Genomic DNA, 20,170 nt, shown 5'->3' on the forward strand with positions numbered 1-20,170 from the left:
ATATTTTAGCCTTTACTAAGATAATTTCAGAAATTCAGCATGCAATATTCACTAGTACTTTGTCTTCTTTTATTTGCCTTAATAGAAAGGGTAGAGAATTCAGAGAATTAACCTCATATAAACTGTACTTTTTTAGTGTAGCAATGGGGCTTTCTGTCATGGACTTCATGCTGCTTAGGAGGCAGCCTTATAGTGAGCCATCCCTGTGTACAGAGCTCTCAGGTTAGTGTGGGCTTTGTAATTTTATTTCCACAAATATTTTTCAGTAGAAGATACAGCATGTTTTGATGGAAGTTAGGGGATGGCAACTTCCATTGGGAAATTATTTTGACTGCTTTGTGTCAGTTGATCAATGATCATGATTTTTTTACTGAATTATTTGTTTAAATGTGATTAGTTACAGCTTATGAGTTTTATGGGCTTTTCTCCCCTTTTGGGGGTAAAAAAAAAATGAGGTAATGCTTTAATAGAGAACATGTACTATATAATGCCCACTTTTATATCACTTATTTTGAAAGCTTTCCATCATTATTCGTAGAAAAATTAGGTGAAATACTTAAAAGCTAAAATTGTTGACTCTCATATCAGTTCTAAAATAATGAACTTTAGAGAACATGTTTTGTAATCCTGTTTTGTGACTAACTTTTATCATAAGAACCCCACTTTACCTGAGTGACACTTAATAAAATGCCCAGAGTTGAAGCAGCAGCTTGGCTAATGAGCAGAGCAAAAAGAACATACAAAAGTTATTTTGGGGGAATAGATATTACAGATGTCTATGGACAGTAGGTAAGATGTGCTTATGTCTTAAAGATGATTATACTAGCCAAACACTTTAGTCTTTTATCATTATTATTAACATGTTGAGGATTAAAATATTAGAGTGCTTTGAGTTGAATTTAAAAGCCAAATTTTTATTACTAAAATATTTGATCATCAGAAGCTCACTCTAATATATTTCAGTATAGTTTGCAACTTTCTGTTCCAGCTTACCAAAACAAAGTTTTTCAGCTATGAAACCACGAGTCCCCACTGGAAATATTATCATAATATTATAGATATTACTATACAAAGGCTGATTTGCTTCACAGTTCCCAGAAATGACTTTCCAGGGAAACTTGACACCATTTTTTAAAAAAGAAATATTTCTTATACCATACCTTAAGAAATTCTCCTAGAAATATTGGTGACTTCAAAAATTGTTAGTCTTCACTTTTATTTTTCATACCAATTTTATTAGCTTTACAGTAAAAAATCTGTAAACTTTTTTCAAGCTATTTTCAAAATACTCATCTTTAGTATGTAAACATAACATTTTATGTGTTAGTAATGTTTTATATCATGTTCCATTCTTTTTTTTAACCTTACAAGCTTTTGATATGCACTTCTTGCTTTGTCATAAGAATGCACTCCTTCCTTTTTAATAGCTATGTTATTCTCCTTGGGTTACGTATCATAATTTATTTAACTATTCCTGCTTATTGCACATCTGAGTTGTTTCCATTGTTTTTGATAAAAAACAATGTGGTATACTTTTTTCCCCTTTGGGATATATGCTTAGATAAATTCTTCAGAGTGGAATTACTGGGTCAAAGGGTGTAAGTGATCGGATAGCTTTTATCATTGCCAAAAGATGTGTGTGACCCAAGGCTTTTGAATGTACCTATTCTCCATAGCCTGATACAATATTGGATACAAATTCTAGTATTTGATGCCTTGCTTTAATTCATATTCTTTTATTAGCAATAAAATGGAATATTTTTGTTGAATAGTTTGTGCTTCTTCATGTATAAGCTGTCAGTGTCTTTTAACTACTTTTCTTAAGGAGTCTGGCTAATAAGCCTCATAGATTTGTACCAGCTTTGTATATTTTAATATAAAATATTTTTCTGGTAATTTCCACATTTTAAAAAAATGGAACATCATGAATGTTTTTCAGTGTTACTTTAGTGTCATGAATTATTGATTAGAGTATCCTCTAGTCTTTCTTCACTATATATTTTGCTAATATTGAAATTTGATTTAGAGAACCTTACATGGTTGCATGTTGTTTCAAACTTATTTAACTTACCTTTCTGTTGCTACCAGACATAACTGTGTATTTTATTAAAGTGTTTCTTAAAGACTCATAAGTTAAATGCCTTATTTATCATCTGTGAAAATAAAAATTAATGAAATTAGTTTCACATTCTACTAGGCCTATAGTTTGTTTCTAGGCGTAAGCAAACAGTTACACAATTTTTTCAGGTTATATATGTGAATGCTGTCAGCTCTTTCTAATTGTCCTAGTCTGGAACTTCCATGTGTAATACTGTCCTCTCATAATGAGGACATTATGATTTTAAAAGGATTTGTGCTTTATGTTGTACACTAGGGTTTTTTTAACCCATTTATTGGAATATTGATATGTCTAGATTTTTTTATTAGAAACTGAAAAACTTTTCTGCTTTCCCTGTTTTGTATGTGTTCATTCATTTTTCCAGTCTTTAAACAAGATGGACTATATTACCTTTCAAAACAATGCAAAATTTGAGCCTGGAGCAAAGGTCCTCTTATTGCCCTCTCGTTGTCATCATTGGTCCTCCCATAAGAGTGTTTATTTTGACTTTTGATACTTAATTTTTCAGCTGTTACTAAAATAATCTTTACAGTCTTGTTTATGTCTGCCAAATGACAGTAAAGGCAAAAAAAAAATTCATAAATTTTTAATGAAAGATTTCTGTGTACAAATGCAGAAGCATATAGTATATTTTACAAAGGTTGAAATCATTTAAGTAAAATTATTTCTGTCTGGCCGTTCTAAATTCCATATTTTTAAAATGTGCACCTAAGGCCAGGCTTGATGGCTCATGACTGTAATCCAAATACTTTGGGAGGCCAAGGTGGGCAGATCACCTAAGTCCAGGAGATGGAGACCAGCCTGGGCAACATGGAAAAACCCCATCTCTACATTAGCTGGGCGTGGTATCACACGTCTGTAGTCCAAGCTACTCGGGAGGCTGAAGCAGGAGGATTGTGAGCCCAGGAGGTTGAGGATGCAATAAGCCATGATTGCGCCACTGGACTGCAGCCAGGATGACAGAACACGACCCTGTGTCCAAATAAGATAAAATAAAATAAATGTGCACCTAAGTATAGAGTGTATATTTCCCAAAGCTAGTTTAATTCTTTTATTCGTCTGAATCAATTATTTGGTTAATATAACTCTCAGGCAGTCATTTATGTTCATTGGCACTGATGGCTAGAGTAAACTTTGTTTTGTTAATTTTGGAATTGTTTTTGTCCTCTAGTTTCTCATGAGATACCTGAAATGAAATCAGAGTGGATGAGTTTATTCAGCTAGTTTCTATGTCTAGTGCAGTTTGTTGGCCTAGTTCTTTATACCATGCCTGAAACCACCCAGACTCGGGTTACATGAGCTCTCTCCTGTCACGCAGTACCTCCGTTTTCTGGGAATGTTTCTCCCTTGACTTTTAATGTTAACTCTTTTGGTTACCATGAAAGAATTTTACATATGCATGAGGTTCACACAACTAAGGGCAGGTAGTCCATATCTCTCTTCCCTTTCATGTGTCCATACTTTGTTGCTTTCTATGCTTTATTTTTGGAAAAAGACCCTCAGATTTTGAATTAACAGAGTTAAACCCCCACATCTTCCCTTTCTTAAGGAGATCTTCTTTCCAACCTTTATCTTCCGTTCTGAGAAGATTACTTTTATTCTGCTTTGAAATACAACTGTTGTTGTGAGACAAACTGCTAAGTAGACTCTTGGTGATTCCCAGTGACTAGAATAATAATAATAAAGGGAGGCCGGGCGTGGTGGCTCACGCTTGTAATCCCAGCACTTTGGGAGGCCGAGGCGGGCGGATCACGAGGTCAGGAGATCGAGACCAAGATGAAACCCCGTCTCTACTAAAAATACAAAAAATTAGCCGGGCGTGGTGGTGGGCGCCTGTAGTCCCAGCTACTCGGGAGGCTGAGGCAGGAGAATGGCATGAACCCGGGAGGTGGAGCTTGCAGTGAGCCGAGATTGCGCCACTGCACTCCAGCCTGGGTGACAGAGTGAGACTCTGTCTCAAAAAAAAAATAATAATAATAATAATAATAAAGGGAAACAAAACTGTTGATTCTCTCATTACTGCCCAATTCTCTTTCCTTATCACTGCGTTTTCTACTTTTTCTGACTCAGCCTAGCCTCAAATCTAGTTTTATGTGAGGATTAGCCGTCAGTCCTTCTATTGTTTTTTTTCCCGTGCTAATTATAAAATGTTGTATAAAATGTATTCTTTCGTTGTATACGATCTGTGTGCTTAGTAAAAGAAGGGTGCCTGCTCACTGTTCCTCACATCCTTCTGCCATGGCTTTGCACCATTCCAAATACTGCTTATATTTCAAATCAGTTTACATCCTGCCCCCTTATAGTTCCTTCCCTGAAAATCCCAGCCCACACTTCGAGTTGTTCTTTTGGTCTTTATTAAAACTCACTGCTAATAGCACACTTTAAATAGTTAATTGTATTGTGTATTCAAATAGTTTTGGCTGACACCTGTAATCCTAGCACTTTGGGAGGCCCAAGTGGGCGGATTACCTGAGGTCAGGAGTTTAAGACCAGCCTGGCCAACATGATGAAACCCTGTCTCTACTAAAAATACAAAAATTAGCTGTCCATGGTGGCAAGCGCCTGTAATCCCAGCTACTTGAGAGGCTGAGACAGGAGAATTGCTTGAACCTGGGAAGTGGAGGTTGCAGTGAATTAGTGAACTGAGATCACGCCACTGCACTCCAGCCTGGGAACAGAATGAGATTCCATCTCAAAAAAAAAAAAAAAAAAAAAATTAGGTCGGGCACGGTGGCTCATGCCTGTAATCCCAGCACTTTGGGAGGCTGAGGTGGGCGGATCACCCGAGGTTGGGAGTTCAAGAGCATCCTGACCAACGTGGAGAAACCCCGTCTCTATTAAAGATACAAAATCAGCCAGGCATGGTGCCCATGCCTGCAATCCCAATTACTCTGGAGGCTGAGGCAGGAGAATCGCTTGAACCTGGGAGGCGGAGGTAGCAGTGAGGCGAGATTGTGCCACTGCACTCCAGCCTGGGTGACAGAGCAAAACTCCATCTCAAAAAAAAAAAAAAAGAAAATTTTAGATTTCATAAGTAAATCTCATTTCCCCAAATAACAAACAAATCACTTAAGGGTTTGATCCATGTATATATTTTTTTCTGACAGGAACATGTGGATATGAAGGGAGCACCAAATAAATGCAACTTAACTGAGAAACATCAGAAAATTATTTTCATTTTTCTTCTAATTGCTTATCTCTCAGCTATCAAATCTGCTATTGCTTCTATATTTCTTGCTTAATTTATAGAAACCATATTCTGCCAGGCACCTGATTTAAAATTCTCAGAACTCTCTTGTATTCCATCCATTCCCTCAGAACCAAAATGAGTCTTGTCATCAATTGCAATAGATTATACTTATGATTTCTTTCTTCCATTTCCTCATGTCTAGTTCAGTCCTCTCTTCTCTTTCCTGCACGTTATAACAACTTCGTAAGGTGTCTTCTTGTTGCTAGTCTCTAGATTCTGTCTTACCCAGGGATCTTGTAGCAACATTATTTTAAAACACTACCTTATTCAAAAACAGGCATCTGTAGTGAGAAAAACAGCATATAAGGCACAGCCTTTGTCCTCAAGGACTTTAAATAACGTGAAGGAGATAAACAACTAACTGTAATCAAAGGTAGAGTTTAATAACAGTAACACTAGGATATAAGCAGAGTTCCATGGGAACACAGGAGAAGGACAGATGAGTGATTAAGACGAGGTTTTATTCATTCAATTTACAAATATGTACTGACCATTTAGTGCTGGGTACTTTTAGGTGCTGGATATGCAATATTGAACAAACCAGACATGGATCATTCTTTGATTGGGTTTATGGTCCAGTGGTGGAGATACATGATTAACAGGCAAACCAAAATATTACATAACAACAAGCTACATTCAATTGTAGGCAAAGATCAGGGTGCCATGAAAGAGAGTAACAGAAAGGTCCCAGACTTTATGTGGTCATTTTGAAATGAAAAGGAACTTAGGTGGGAAGATAGGGGAAAATATTCTAGGCAAATATCCTTGTCTTTTATTCTACTGAGAAAATAGAAACCAAAAGTCATGAGTAAGTACTCTTCACTTCCCATTCCCATACCTTAAACATTACTGTTGAGACCAACTGATGGGAGGGACGGGAGGCAAACAAGATGACGCAGACACAGGGCACCCGGAGGAAAGTCTGTTATTACTACGACGGGGATGTTGGAAATTACTATTATAGACAAGACCATCCAATGAAGCCTCACCAAATCTACTACTCACAATTTGCTGCCCAACTATGGTCTCCACTGAAAAATAGAAATCTGTCACCCTCACAAACCCAGTACTGAGGAGATGACCAAGTACCACGGGGATGATTACATTAAATTCTTGCACTCCATCCGTTCAGATTACATGTTCGAGCACAGCAAGCAGATGCAGATTCAACATCGGCAAGGACTGTCCAGTATTCGATGGCCTGTTTGAATTCTTGCAGTTGTCTACTGGTGGCTCTGTGGCAAGTGCTGTCAAACTTAATAAGCAGCAGATAGACATCGCTGTGAACTGGGCTGGGGGCCTGAACCATGCGAAGAAGCCTGAGGCATCTGGCTTCTATTACATTAATGACATTGTCTTGGCCATCCTGGAACTGCTAACCTATCACCAGAGGGTGCTGTATGTTGACATTGATATTCACCATGGCAATGGGATGGAAGAGGCCTTCTATACCACAGACTGGGTCGTGACTATGTCTTCTCCTAAGTATGGAGAGAACTTTTCAGGAACTAGGGATCTACAGGATATTGGGGCTGGCAAAGGCAAGTATTATGCTGTTAACTACCTGCTCCAAGATGGGATTGACGACAAGTCCTGTGAGGCCATTTTCAAGCTGGTCACGTTCAAAGTAATGGAGATGTTCCAGCCTAGTGCAGTGCTCTTACAGTGTGGCTCAGACTCCTTATCTGGGGACTGGTTAGGTTGCTTCAATCTGATCATCAAAGCACATGCCGGCCTGTCGTGGTGGCTTATGCCTGTTCTCAGCATTTTGGGAGGCCGAGGCAGGAGGATCACTTGAGGTCAGAAGTTTGACACCAGCCTGGCCAACATGGTGAAACCCCGCATCTACTAAAAATACAAAAATTAGTCAGACATGATGGTGCACTTCTGTAATCCCAGCTATTCAGGAGGCTGAGTCATGAGAATCGCTTGCACCCTAGAGGCGGAGGTTGCAGTGAGCCGATTGCACCAGGGCACTCCAACCTGGGGAACTGAGTGAGACTCCATCTCAAAAAAAAGGGGGTGGCGGGGGCATGCCAAGTGTATGGAATTTGTCAGGAGCTTTAACCTGCCTTTGCTGATGCTGGGAGGAAGTGTTTCCATCATTTGTAATGTTGCCTAGTGCTGGACATATGAGACAGGTGTGGCCCTGGATACAGAGATCCCTAATGAGCTTCCATACAGTGACTACTTGGAATAGTTTGGACCCGATTTCAAGCTCCATATCAGTCCTTCCAGTATGACTAACCAGAACACGAATAGTACTTGGAGAAGATAAACAGCGACTGTTTGAGAACCTGAGAATGCTGCCCCACACACCTGGGTCCAAATGCAGGTGATTCCAGAGGAGCCATCCCGGAGGAGAGTGGCGATGAGAGCGAAGAAGACCCTGACAAATGCCTCTCAATCTGCTCCTCTGACGAACGAATTGCCTGTGAGAAAGAGTTCTCTGACTTTGATGAGGTGGGAGAGGGTGGCCACAAGAACTCTTCCAACTTCAAAAAAGCCGAGAGAGTCAAAACAGGATGAAAAAGAGAAAGACCTAGATGAGAAGAGCGAAGTCACCGAAGAGGAGAAAACCAAGGAGGAGAATCCAGAAGCCAAAGGGGTCAAGGAGGAGGTCAGGTTGGCCTGAGCAGACCTCTCCAGCTCTGGCTTCTTCCCAAGTCCCCTGCCTTTCTCCACCAACACCTCAGATTTTATACTTTCTATTTCTCTGTGTATTTATAGGAAAGTTTATTAAATGTAAATATCCCCAGGGACTAGACAGAAACCAAAGCCCTGAGCCCAGGGCAGCTATGCTGGGTGAACTCTTCTAGGAGCTGCCTTGCCACCCATCCTTCCATCCTTCCCCAGTTCTTAACTTTGAACCATAAAGGGTACCAGGTTTGGGTGAAAGGGATACTTTTATGCAATTATAAGACAAAATCCTGAAATTCCAAATGCCTGCTTAGTAGCTTTGGAAAGGTACTCTTATTGAACATTCTAGAAGAGGTGGCCAGGTCTTCAAGGGTCTCCTGTTCTTTTCAGACTCCTAATGTAACATCAGCCATTTTTAGATTGGCTCTCTTCTCAAGTGAGCCAAGAAACTCACAGTGCCTGCCCTTTGTCTTCCCCTAATTCTGCAGGTGGAGGTTGGTGGTCTAGTTTCCTTTTTGAGATACCGTTTTCATTTTTGAGACTCTTTGTAATAAAATGGTACATTTCTATACAAAAAAAAAAATTAAATTCACTGTTTAGACCCCATCTCTCCCCACTGCTTGTCACAGTGGAAAGATGTCTTTTGTTGAAGACTTCACTCACTCATCTGTTTGCTGGATTTGGTGACTATCTACCTTCCTTCTCAGTATCTCACCCCTTCAAAAAGGCTCTCTCTTCTGTAACCAACTGAACCTTGTCTCTATCAACTCATTTTCCTCAGCTTTTATACATACGTGAATCTCTTCCACTAAAAAAGGCATCCTTCAACCCGGCAATCCCCTTTCAGTGCTGCCATCTTGCTCCTCCTTTGTAGTGAGCCTTTTTGAAGAGTATCTACACTTAAACCATCACCCATTCCTCACTAGTCCATTTACTTTCTGGTTCCTAATGCCACCACTCCACTGAAACTTCCCCCAGCAAAGTCCCCCATCTCTGTTGCTAAACACAAGGGGCTACTTATTTAGGCGTCACCTTATTTGACCATTTGGCCATATTTGACAGGACAGCACTCTCCCCTCTTCGAAGAACTCCTTCCTTGCCTTCCGTGTCATGCTGTGCGGGTTCTTCTTTTTGGATTTCTTTTCTTTCTAACCTTTAAATACTAGTGTTCCTTGAGGCTGTACTCTGAGCCCTTTTCTATTCATTCTTACACTATTCATTCTTCCTGGAGAATCCCACCCACCCCACAACTTTTGTACAGCATCCTCTGTAGGCTAAGGATTCCTGAGTCTCAATCCCTAGCCTTCCAAGAGAATATGAATTCTCTAGAAAGTTTAATTTAAAAATGTATCATGTAGGGACATGGATGAAACTGGAAAACATCATTCTCAGTAAACTATCGCAAGGACAAAAAACCAAACACCGCATGTTCTCACTCATAGGTGGGAATTGAACAATGAGAACTCATAGACACAGGAAGGGGAACATCACACTCCAGGGACTGTTGTGGGGTGGGGGGAGGGGGGAGGGACAGCATTAGGAGATATACCTAATGCTAAATGACGAGTTAATGGGTGCAGCAAAACAACATGGCACATGGATACATATGTAACAAATCTGCACATTGTGCACATGTACCCTAAAACCTAAAGTATAATAATAATAATAATAAAAAATATGAAAGTGAAAAAAAAATGTATCATGTGGCCGGGCATGGTAGCTCATGCTTATAATCCCAGCACTTTGGGAAGCCGAGGCAAGCAGATTGCTTGAATCCAAGAGTTCCAGCCTGGGCAACATAGTGAGAGCCTGTCTTTAAAAAAAAAAAAAAAAATCATGTGACAATGACCTCTGGAAAAGCCTCCAGTCCAGCACAGCAGTATTCTTAGAGATTCCAATTGTTAGAGATCTGCCCTGGATTTTTTATTTTCTAGTCATTAGCTTTAGGGAGATATTAATAAATGAGGGGAAGGTACCTGGGCAGTCAAGAAATTAGCCTTCAAAAGATATATATATGGGAAGTTATTTTTCTACTTAGTGGAATATTGGCAAGTAAAGTTTAAAGATGGAGAATGTACTTTACAGGACCTGGAAAAAGCAATTAATATATCAGCACCTAAAATGAAAACCTAAAATTCTATAGTAATAAAAAGTGAACAATCTTTCTAAATTAATACAGAATTATTCAAATAAGTTTCTTCCAGTTTCCCATTGCCTGACCATGAATATAGTAAATTCTCTACTAGATTGCCTTTTTTTTTTTGGTGATGGTGGTAAAAAACACATAACATATATTTACCCTCAACAACTTCTAAGTGTGTATCACAGTGTCGTTAACTGTGTGTACATTGTTGTACAACGGATCTCCAGAACTTTTTCATTTTGTGTGACTAAAACTGTACTCATTGAACAAATCCCCATTTCCCCCTCATCAGCACCAGCAATCACCATTCATCTTGTGTGACTAAAACTCTGTACTCATTGAACAAATCCCCATTTCCCCCTCATCAGTCCCAGCAATCACCATTCTATTATACTTCATGTTTCTGTGAGTTTAACTACTTTAGGTAATCTGTATAAGTAGAATCATGCAGTATTTGTCTTTCTGTGATTGGCTTATTTCACTTAGCATAATGTCCTCAAGGTTCATCCATGTTGTAACATATAACAGGATTTTTTTAAGGCTGAATAATATTTATTTGTATTTATGTACCACATTTTCTTTATCAATTTATTTGTCAATGGACATTTAGGTTCCTTCCACATCTTGGCTTTTCTGACTAATGCTGCAGTGAATATAAGTTTCTGAATATCTCTTTGATATTGTGCTTTCAGTTTTTTTTGGATAAATACCCAGAAGTGGGATTACTGGATCATATGGTAGTTCTATTTTTAATTTTTTGAGGAACCTCTATACTATTTTCCATAGCAGCTGCACCATTTTACATTCCTGCCAGCAGTTCACAGGGGTTTCAATTTCTCCACATGCTCACCAACACTTGCTTCTTGTTTTTTTGATAGCGGCCATCCTAATGAGTGGCCATCCTAATGAGTATAGTGGCCATCCTAATGAGTATAAGGTGATAGCTCACTATGGTTTTGAGTTCCCTGTTGACTAGTGATGTTGAGCATCTTTTCACACAGCAAGCATGCTTGTTGGCCACTTACGTATCTTTTTTGGAGAAATATCTATTAATTACTTTGCCCATTTTTTATTCAGATTATTTGTTTTGATGTTATTGAGTTGCAGGCATTCTTTGCATATTCTGAATATTTACTTCTTATCCAGTATATGTTTTGCAAATATTTTTCCCATTCTCTAGCTGGCCCCCACAAGGTTGCCTTTTAACAGCCCAGGACTGTCTGTTATTTCACAACCTTAGCTTCATCTGACTCTGGTAATTCACATCAACCCCAGCTTGATTCTTACCTAATTCCTAACTCTAGACTTAAATTTTGACTGCCTTCCCTTCCCACATTATCTTAGCTATCTTTATTGATAGCTTTACTGCTAATCCTGATTTTCATTCCCCATGACCTCTTCTTTACTAATATTACTACATCATTACTAAAGTAAATGATGATTTTAAAATAAGGCGTATATTTGGCATAAACCAGGAAAAAATTATAATCTCTATATTAATCTTAAATGTAAACATCTAAAGCAGAAGTTAAAATCTGCTTTATAAGAAGTAAGTTCTTATGTTAAAATATCCAAATTTGAAAATATTCCCTTTGAAGGAATAAGAGAGGCATGCTATTTTGAATCAATGCATTTGGTGAGTGTGTAGGAAGATAGTCATAGTCGTTGTGTGTGTCCCAAAGTCTTATACCTCTTTTTGGCCCACTAATCAAACTAGAAATGTCACTTGAAACTTGTTGAGTGAACTAGTAATTTTACATTTGCTAAAATAGAGCTATAACAAGTGGCTGAATGTTCTGATTGACCACACATAATGTAGAGTTTATTTCCTAGCAAATAATGAAAGATCGATGGATGAATGTTGGTCATGAAGAAGAAGAACTAAAGCCATATACTGAGCCTGATCCAGATTTCAATGACGCAAAAAGAATAGGTAAGTATTTAAACATGTTAAGAAGTGCTGTCCCTAGGCAACAAGTAAGAGTCCTTTAGTGTGCCAAAATAGTGTTTAAAAGTATAAATAGGAAGCAATTTTTATTTGAAAAATACTTGCATTATCATTTTAATGATAATACACTGAAAATTATACATTTCAAGTTCCCTAATTTGTTCTCATATATATTATGGTCTAATTCAATGTTTGACAACAGTGATATAAAACTTAATGTAAATAAATTGAATTCTTTCCTTTCAGTGATGCCCAGCAGGAGGAATGGCTGATGTAACTATCAGCACTGATCAGACTGATAAGTATCAGCGAACATAGCATGTATTTTAACCAAAGATGTAGAGGCACCGAATTAAGAGTTGAACACTTTCGCTCTCCCTTTCTTTTTCCACTGTCTTAGCAATGTTTATTCTCCCTCCTCACTTGTCCTGCTACTGCCCATACCCAGCCAGAGCTCTCCTTCTAACTTGTTCTCTTCATTTCACAATCCCTTCCCAAAGCCATCATTTAGTCTCAACTGAGTCATCTCAACTGTGTTCCTATCTGGCTTGAGGGCAGAGTGGCAGGGGAGAGCATTTTAGAGTGTTAGGAACCTGATCAGAAAAACCATGGAAATTCAGATCTTCCAAAGAAGAGTCAACCTACTGCAAATCAGAAAGCAGAAATTGTTAAGAGATGAAAGAAACCACTTCACTAGTAGCTGAGGATGAGTTGAGAGAAAGATAGAGAATTTTGTGTGTAACAAAGACTGACATGGTCTTAGATTGGACAGAGAAAGTTAGCTCAGGAATGTATTAGGCAATGAGAAATTAAGTGGGCCCGTTAATATATTAACCATGATGTAGGTAATTCTTGCATGTAAAATTATCATTGTACAATATCTGTGAACATATGGTATCCGTAGGTTAATAGTCCAGAAGTTTTTAAAACTACACTTTAAATTTTCATGACTAAGTTTTCATATTCAAAGGTGGCAAACTTGCCCGTTTTTGTTGATTTGTTTATGAAAATAAAATCATTTTCGGAAAATGTCTCTTTTTTAAATTTCTAGACATTATGGTCACCATGGGCTTTGCACGAGATGAAATAAATGATGCCTTAATAAATCAGAAGTATGATGAAGTTATGGCTACTTATATTCTTCTAGGTAGAAAACCACCTGAAGTAAGTTTTTCACCTTTTCACATTACTGTGAATTATTTCTTGAGCTAATATATTAGTAAACATATTCTTTGTGGAATCAAAAATAATATAAAGATCCTACCCTAACATTCTTATTTATCGGAATTCAAAAATGAAGATGTTAAATTATGAACTGGTTTTATTTCTGGGTACCAAGAGAGATTTTATGAAAGAATAGGCCTACTGTCTTTCTTAGCTCCAAGAGCCACCATTCACAGCCTGGCCTTTGAGAATGGCCTCCCCCACAGCTTGTGCATCCAAATGTAACAGTCCCACCAAAGATAATATGGTTATACCAGGTGTGCAGAAAAGACAGTGAGTGAAACATGAGGAAGTGATAGCATTTAAAATAAATGTATGTCTTAAAGGATTTTTAAAAGAGGTAACTCCAGGAAAGGTTATTTGATGACGTTTTGCCTTATAAAGTGTCAAGTGACTGATGCTTTCAATTGGGAATTCTCAAGGCCAGGAGAACTATAATAAGGAGATAGATTCAGGAAATAACTGTATACAAATGGTGAACTATGTTAGTCAGTTTTGCATTGCTATAAAGAAGTACCTGAGACTGGGTAATTTATAAAGAAAAGAAGTTTATTTGACTCACAGTACTGCAGGCTGTACACAAAGCATAGTGTTGGCATCTGCTTCTGGTAAGGGCCTCAGGAAGCTTACAGACATGATGGAAGGTGAGGGGGAGCCAGCATGTCACATGGCAAGAGGGAGCAGGTGAGAGGTGGGGGAGGTGCCACTCTTTTAAATAACCAGATCTAGCGTGAACCCGTAGAGGGAGAACTTGTTAACACGAGGACAGCACCAGGCCATTCATGAAGGGTCCACCTTCCTGACTCAAATACCTCCCTCTAGGCCCACTCCAACATTGGAGGTCACACTTCAACATGAGATGTGGAGGGGACAGAGCATCCAAACCATATCATGAAGCATAAAAGCAAATGATTCTTTAGGAAAACAAATATAAAGGCTATACATCGAGAGTCAAGAACAGATCGCAGAGCATTAACAATTTATTGGAAGTTAGACATCTGTGGGAGGTATTTTAGAGACAAAAAGCTGAAATTATTTATAATTTCATAGTAACTGTTAATGGAGCAGTGCATTCCAGCTGACATATATTGAACCTTTATTGTACCAGAAACGATGCTGGGTACTGTGAATAGAAAGACGAGAAAGTCTCTGCTCTCAAGGAGCCCTTAGTCTAGAGGCGAGGTGAGCAGTTAATCATATGGTACAGTATGTGTTCTGATTTTGGGGATGCACAGCATACTCTGGGAGCATATAGGTGGACATGTACCTACAACAGGCTAAGGTCAGACCCACCAAGGCAGGTCTGTGTGACATGTAAGAAGTAGAATTAACAGCAGTACTTGGGGGCCAGTTGTAAATAAGAGATAAGAGCCCATGGGATTTCCAATGTGGATGACTGTGAAAGCACATTTGCCAAGACAGGAAAGGTACAGATTTCAGGGGGAAGAGGGGAAGTTCAATTTGAGATGGTTGAATTTGGGATTCCTGTTGGATGGAGCTGTCTATTAGGCATTTGGATATAAAGATCTGAATTAGGGGGAGAGATTTGAATAATTAATAGATTTGGAGTCTTCATTAGAGGGGAACACATTGCATACGGTAGTGTGCCAGGAACTGTTCTAAGGACTTTACAAATATTAATTAATCTAATCCTCCCAGTGAACCTACCAGGTAGGTACTATTATAATGGAATAGAATCTTTAGTGGAGACATTAATAGCTAGAGATGTGGTATCAAAGAAGCCAAGTCAAGAGAATTTTAAGTGGGAAATACTACAAATGGTTATTCCTAAAGGCTTTGAACTGTTTCTACTTAGATTTTAAAGTACATTCCTGAAGTCTTTAATTTTCCTATTAATTTAAATATAAAAGAAGCACTAATTTTATAAGTATATAACCATACCATGCATGAATTTAAATGAAGTATGAATTGTATCAAATATAAACGAATGAGGCTACTGGTAAGTAGTAAGAGCCTGAACTTTGGGGCCAGCTTCACTGGATCTAAGCACCTCCACCCCTGCCCTACCCCAGCACAACCACTAACTATGCAACTAAGGCAATTAATTTCTGTGCCTCAGTTTTCTTATCTATAAAATGAGGGCAATAATGTGCTTATCTTTTAGGATCATTGAAAGTGTTAAATGAATGAGTACTTATGAACTCGGAACAGTTTCTAGTTGATATTATGTGCTTAAAAACTCGGAACAGTTTCTAGTGGATTATTATGTGCTCTGCATTAGCTGTTTATTATCATCAGTATTACTCTGTGATTTATCATTAGTATTATCTATATAAGAATTTAGATTTCCTATTGGGATGCCAGTGATTTCATCAAAAGTTTCCTGGCAGCAAACAACTTGTATGTTACAGAGAGAGGGATAGTGTGTCAACCCACAGTTTACCATGCTGAGTTCTAAATAGGTATAATTTCCTGATCAGAAACAGTAAACCAGATTTCCTTTTTTGCAAATGTGGAGGAAACAAAACAAACAAATCTATATGTATGTTTATATGCATACATACATGTGTGTATATTTAAAATTTTAGATTTTATTCTAAGTTTGAATCTCAGTGATGCCCCTTAACTTTTTTAACCTCAGTTTTTCCATCTATAAAGTGTAGGTTAATACATCATAGGTTTGTTGTGATGGTTAAATAAAGTAACATATAGAAAGAGCTTAGCACAGTGCCTAGTCTATAATAACCCATTCAATAATTGGTAGCTGTTATTTGGTATTTTGACTAAACTAAGGATTTGTACAAGATAATAGAAGATTATGAGTAGTCACTAAAGCATATTCTATCAAGTTCATCCCTTTTCCTGCTAGCCAACTTAAAGTTCTAGGCCCAATACTACAGTTTTTTCAGTTTGGATTACTTCTTATATAGCTTTAAATCATTTAGAAAATCAAGAGTGCAGTGTTTGTGCAGACTTTTTTTTTTTTTTTTTTTGCTTTAAAATCCTTGTGGTTTTTCTTCTTACAGTTTGAAGGTGGTGAATCGTTATCCAGTGGAAACTTGTGTCAGAGGTCCCGGCCCAGTAGTGACTTAAACAACAGCACTCTTCAGTCCCCTGCTCACCTGAAGGTCCAGAGAAGTATCTCAGCAAATCAGAAGCAGCGGCGTTTCAGTGATCATGGTAGGGGAAAAAGTCAAATAAGTGAAACAACACACGGGTTCTACCCAAACTTGGGTTTTTAAAGCATTGTACATTCACGTCTCTATGTGCCTGTGTTATCTAGTTCTCACAGACTTATATTACTGAATTATAAATATAATCCCTTTTGCAGGGACTGACCTGATTTTTGAAATCAAAATTTAATCTTCGTTCAGAGTTTAAAGCATGCAAATATGGATAATTTTAATACAGAGTTTTTGTTTGTGAGCAGAAAATAGATCAGTTGTTTTTCAGCTCATTATGGTATTTTTAAAAAAATTATAGCTGGTCCATCCATTCCTCCTGCTGTATCATATACCAAAAGACCTCAGGCTAACAGCGTGGAAAGTGAACAGAAAGAGGAGTGGGACAAAGATGTGGCTCGAAAACTTGGCAGCACAACAGTTGGATCAAAAAGCGAGATGACTGCAAGCCCTCTTGTAGGGCCAGAGAGGAAAAAATCTTCAACTATTCCAAGTGTGAGTAAATACTCTGGTATATTGCAATTTATTGTAATAACTTGTTGTAGGGTTATATGTAAAATTTTTATCTTCCATTTTTTTAAATGATTGAAAATTTTAAAGGGAATTATAATTTAAAGAACATGCAAAAGGGACCACACTTCTCATAAATGCAAGTTAAAAACAACAAAAAAGAATTCTTTTTTGCATGTATAACACTTAACCTCAACACAAAATGGTACATTAAACTTTCCTGCTTCATTTTCCTTTTTATAATGTTTATTTAATATTATATTGGCACATTTCATTTTTATTTACAAATAAGCTGTTTAATGAAGGCAGACTCAGTTAAATAATTTATAAAGTTGCCTCACATTATTCACTTAAAACAGCAAACTATAGAAATTATATAATGGGAACTAGAAGAGGGTTTGAGATGCTCTCCCATAAGGCAGCAGGAAAGAATAGAGATAGAAAATATAAAAGAAAACTAAGATATATGAAATGTAGAAATAGAGTTGGTAACATTCAGATAATAGGTGTTTTGAAAGGAAAGGGAGCAAAACGAAGGAGGAGAAATAGTTAAAGAAATAATAACAAAAAATAAAGAGGGAAGATTTAATTTTGAAAAGACCCAGAATGGCAAATAGAAGCCAGAAAGAAAACCTATTCCTGAACTCTTAAAGTGGAATTTATAGATACCAAAAACAAGATAAAGAATATTTTAAAGATTCCAGAGTCAGAGCGCAGATGACCTTAAAAGGAACAAGATTGTGTAGTCCCAGCTACTCAGGAGGCTGAGGCAGGAGAATAGCTTGAATCTGGGAGGTGGAGCTTGCAGTGAGCTGAGATCACGCCACTGCACTCCAGCCTGGGCAACACAGCAAGACTCCATTTCAAAAAAAAAAAAAAAGGAACAAGATCTAGAGATTCAGACTGACCTTAGGTTTATCAATAGCAACATGGACACAGTAAGATAAAGGGAAAAATATTTTTAAAGTATTGAAAGAAAAGCTCATTGAGCCTAGAAATTTTATCTAGCCATGTTGTCATTTAAATATGAAGGTACAAAAACCACGTTCTTTGGCATAAAATGTCTCAACTGTTTGACTACACAGTGACCATTTGAAAACACCTTAGTTGGAGGAAGTATTCTTACAGGAAGAGAAATGAATCTAGACTGTTGCTGTAAAATATATAGGAGTTGAAAGTAATCAACTTACTAAAATATTGTATGTAGTAACATAAGCAAAAAGAGGAAAATAATGAAAATTCAGGATCAAAACTCTGGATAGTATCCAGGGCATAAGGATAGAGGTGGAGATTAAAGAAATATAAACAAACACATGCCTTGTTAGGCAGATGATAGGAGTAAGTTTAAGAAATCATTAGCAGTAAGAGGCTGGGTGCAGTGGCTCACACCTGTAATCCCAGCACTTTGGGAGGATGAGGTGACTGGATCACTTGAGGTCAGGGGTTTGAGACCAGCCTGGCTAACATGATAAAACCCTGTCTCTACTAAAAAGATAAAATTAGCTGGGCATGGTGGTGCACACCTGTGATCCCAGCTACTTGGGAGGCTGAGGCAGGAGAATCTCTGGAACCTGGGAGGCAGAGGTTGCAGTGAGCCAAGATTGCGCCATTGCACTGCAGCCTGGGCAACAAGAGTGAAACTCCATCTCAAAAAAAAAAGAAAAAGAAAGAAATAAATAAATCATTAGCAGTAAGCAGCAAACATGTGTTCAGGAACTTAAGGGTGAACAATGTAAGAACAAAGAATTAAAACCTTTAAACCAACAGAAGGAAAAAAAAAAAAACCTTAGCCTGTGGACAGGAGAGAAAAAAATTACTTTAAATAGCAAATGCAAGATAAGATACCAAAATGTCCAAAATTCCAAGTGGCTTCAACTCCCTAATACCCATTATTTTATGTAGTCCACTGGAGCCTTACCTCTTTTGAATATGGTTATGTATATTTGAATATGTATGTATGGTATGATTAATTATCACCGTTTAGTCTGTGGAACAGATATGCATAACCACTTCAAGAATTGATGGATAAAACCACTTAGCTTCTACCTGATCTGTTTAGAAATGATTGAAGTATAATGGGGCTTCAATTTTTTTTTTTTTTTTTTTTGCTAGAGAAACCACTATTTGCCTTAGAGGACAGCTTCCAGTGTAATCACCCCCACATAGCAGAAAGAAATAATTGGTCCCGTACTTTCTACCATTTAATATTAACCTGTCATTTGACTGAACCGAGTCTTATTTTCCTATGAACATACTCAGCTTTGTTTATCTCCATGCCTGTCTTTATGTAGTGCCCTTGCCTAAACATTCCCCTTACATTATGAAAATTCCATTTCCATAGATCATTTCAAGTCTTGTCTCCTGGATAGAATCTTTTATGGCCGAATACTCCAAAACCCATCAGCGTTTTCAATTACTTATCCTGTCATTTAGCTCTTAATTGTTTATACGCTGTCTTGTTTCATTCACTGTTGTTTTCCCATGTAAACCTTATCTCCCCAAATTTATAATCTGTTATATATTGACACAGTAGCTTTCTCAGAGTCATTAGTGCTGAAGCATATAGTGTGTATTCAAAGCATATTTATTAAAGAAGGCATAAAAATTAAGGAATTAGTATAAATTCAAATTAATTATGCCACACTTATCTTTTTTTAAAAAGCATAAGCCAAAAGATTTTGATGGAGAAGTTCTGTTCTTAGCCACATAATACTATAATATATTGTTATTTACTGTTTTAATTTTGGTAGTTTGAGAAACCAAAGTAATATATTTTGTTTAATTTTAGCACTTCAGGAGTTTCTAAAGTAAAGTTAATCATCTCTTCTTTCCTATCCATTTCCTTTTAGTCTGAACTCCTAATATAACTAGTGCTAATCATTTAGGATGAATTCTTCTACAGGTTTTCCTTCATTAAGGAAAACAAAGGCCGGGTGCAATGGCTCATGACTATAATCCCAGCACTTTGGTAGGCCATGGAGGAAGGCTTGCTTGAGGCCAGGAGTTTGAGACCAGCCTGGACAACCTAGTGCGACTTGATTTCTACAAACTATTTTAAAATTAGCCTGGTGTAGTAGTGCATGCCTGTAGTTCCAGCTACTTGGAAGGCTGAGGAAGGAAGATTGAGGAGTTTGGAGTTTGAGGCTGCAATGAGCTATGAGCTATGGTTGTACCACTGTGTTCCAGCCTGGGT

At 37.7% G+C, this 20,170-nt stretch overlaps 1 protein-coding gene and 1 pseudogene across 13 annotated transcripts in view; both read left to right on the top strand.

Moving 5' to 3' along the window:
* Positions 1–20,170, top strand: part of MARK1 (microtubule affinity regulating kinase 1) — a 138,002-nt gene that overhangs the window by 92,903 nt on the left and 24,929 nt on the right. For all 13 annotated transcript variants that reach the window (XM_055235357.2, XM_055235359.2, XM_055235358.2 and 10 more), the window contains 4 exons: positions 11,986–12,085; positions 13,152–13,264; positions 16,312–16,465; positions 16,769–16,962. In XM_055235357.2, coding sequence (XP_055091332.1) covers positions 11,986–12,085; positions 13,152–13,264; positions 16,312–16,465; positions 16,769–16,962 — 561 coding nt within the window. The remainder of the gene's footprint in view (positions 1–11,985; positions 12,086–13,151; positions 13,265–16,311; positions 16,466–16,768; positions 16,963–20,170) is intronic.
* On the top strand, positions 99–9,496 carry LOC129458921 (histone deacetylase 1-like; annotated as a pseudogene).

The sequence above is a fragment of the Symphalangus syndactylus genome, chromosome 19 (genome assembly GCF_028878055.3).
Source record: "Symphalangus syndactylus isolate Jambi chromosome 19, NHGRI_mSymSyn1-v2.1_pri, whole genome shotgun sequence".
Taxonomy (NCBI): Eukaryota; Metazoa; Chordata; class Mammalia; order Primates; family Hylobatidae; genus Symphalangus; species Symphalangus syndactylus.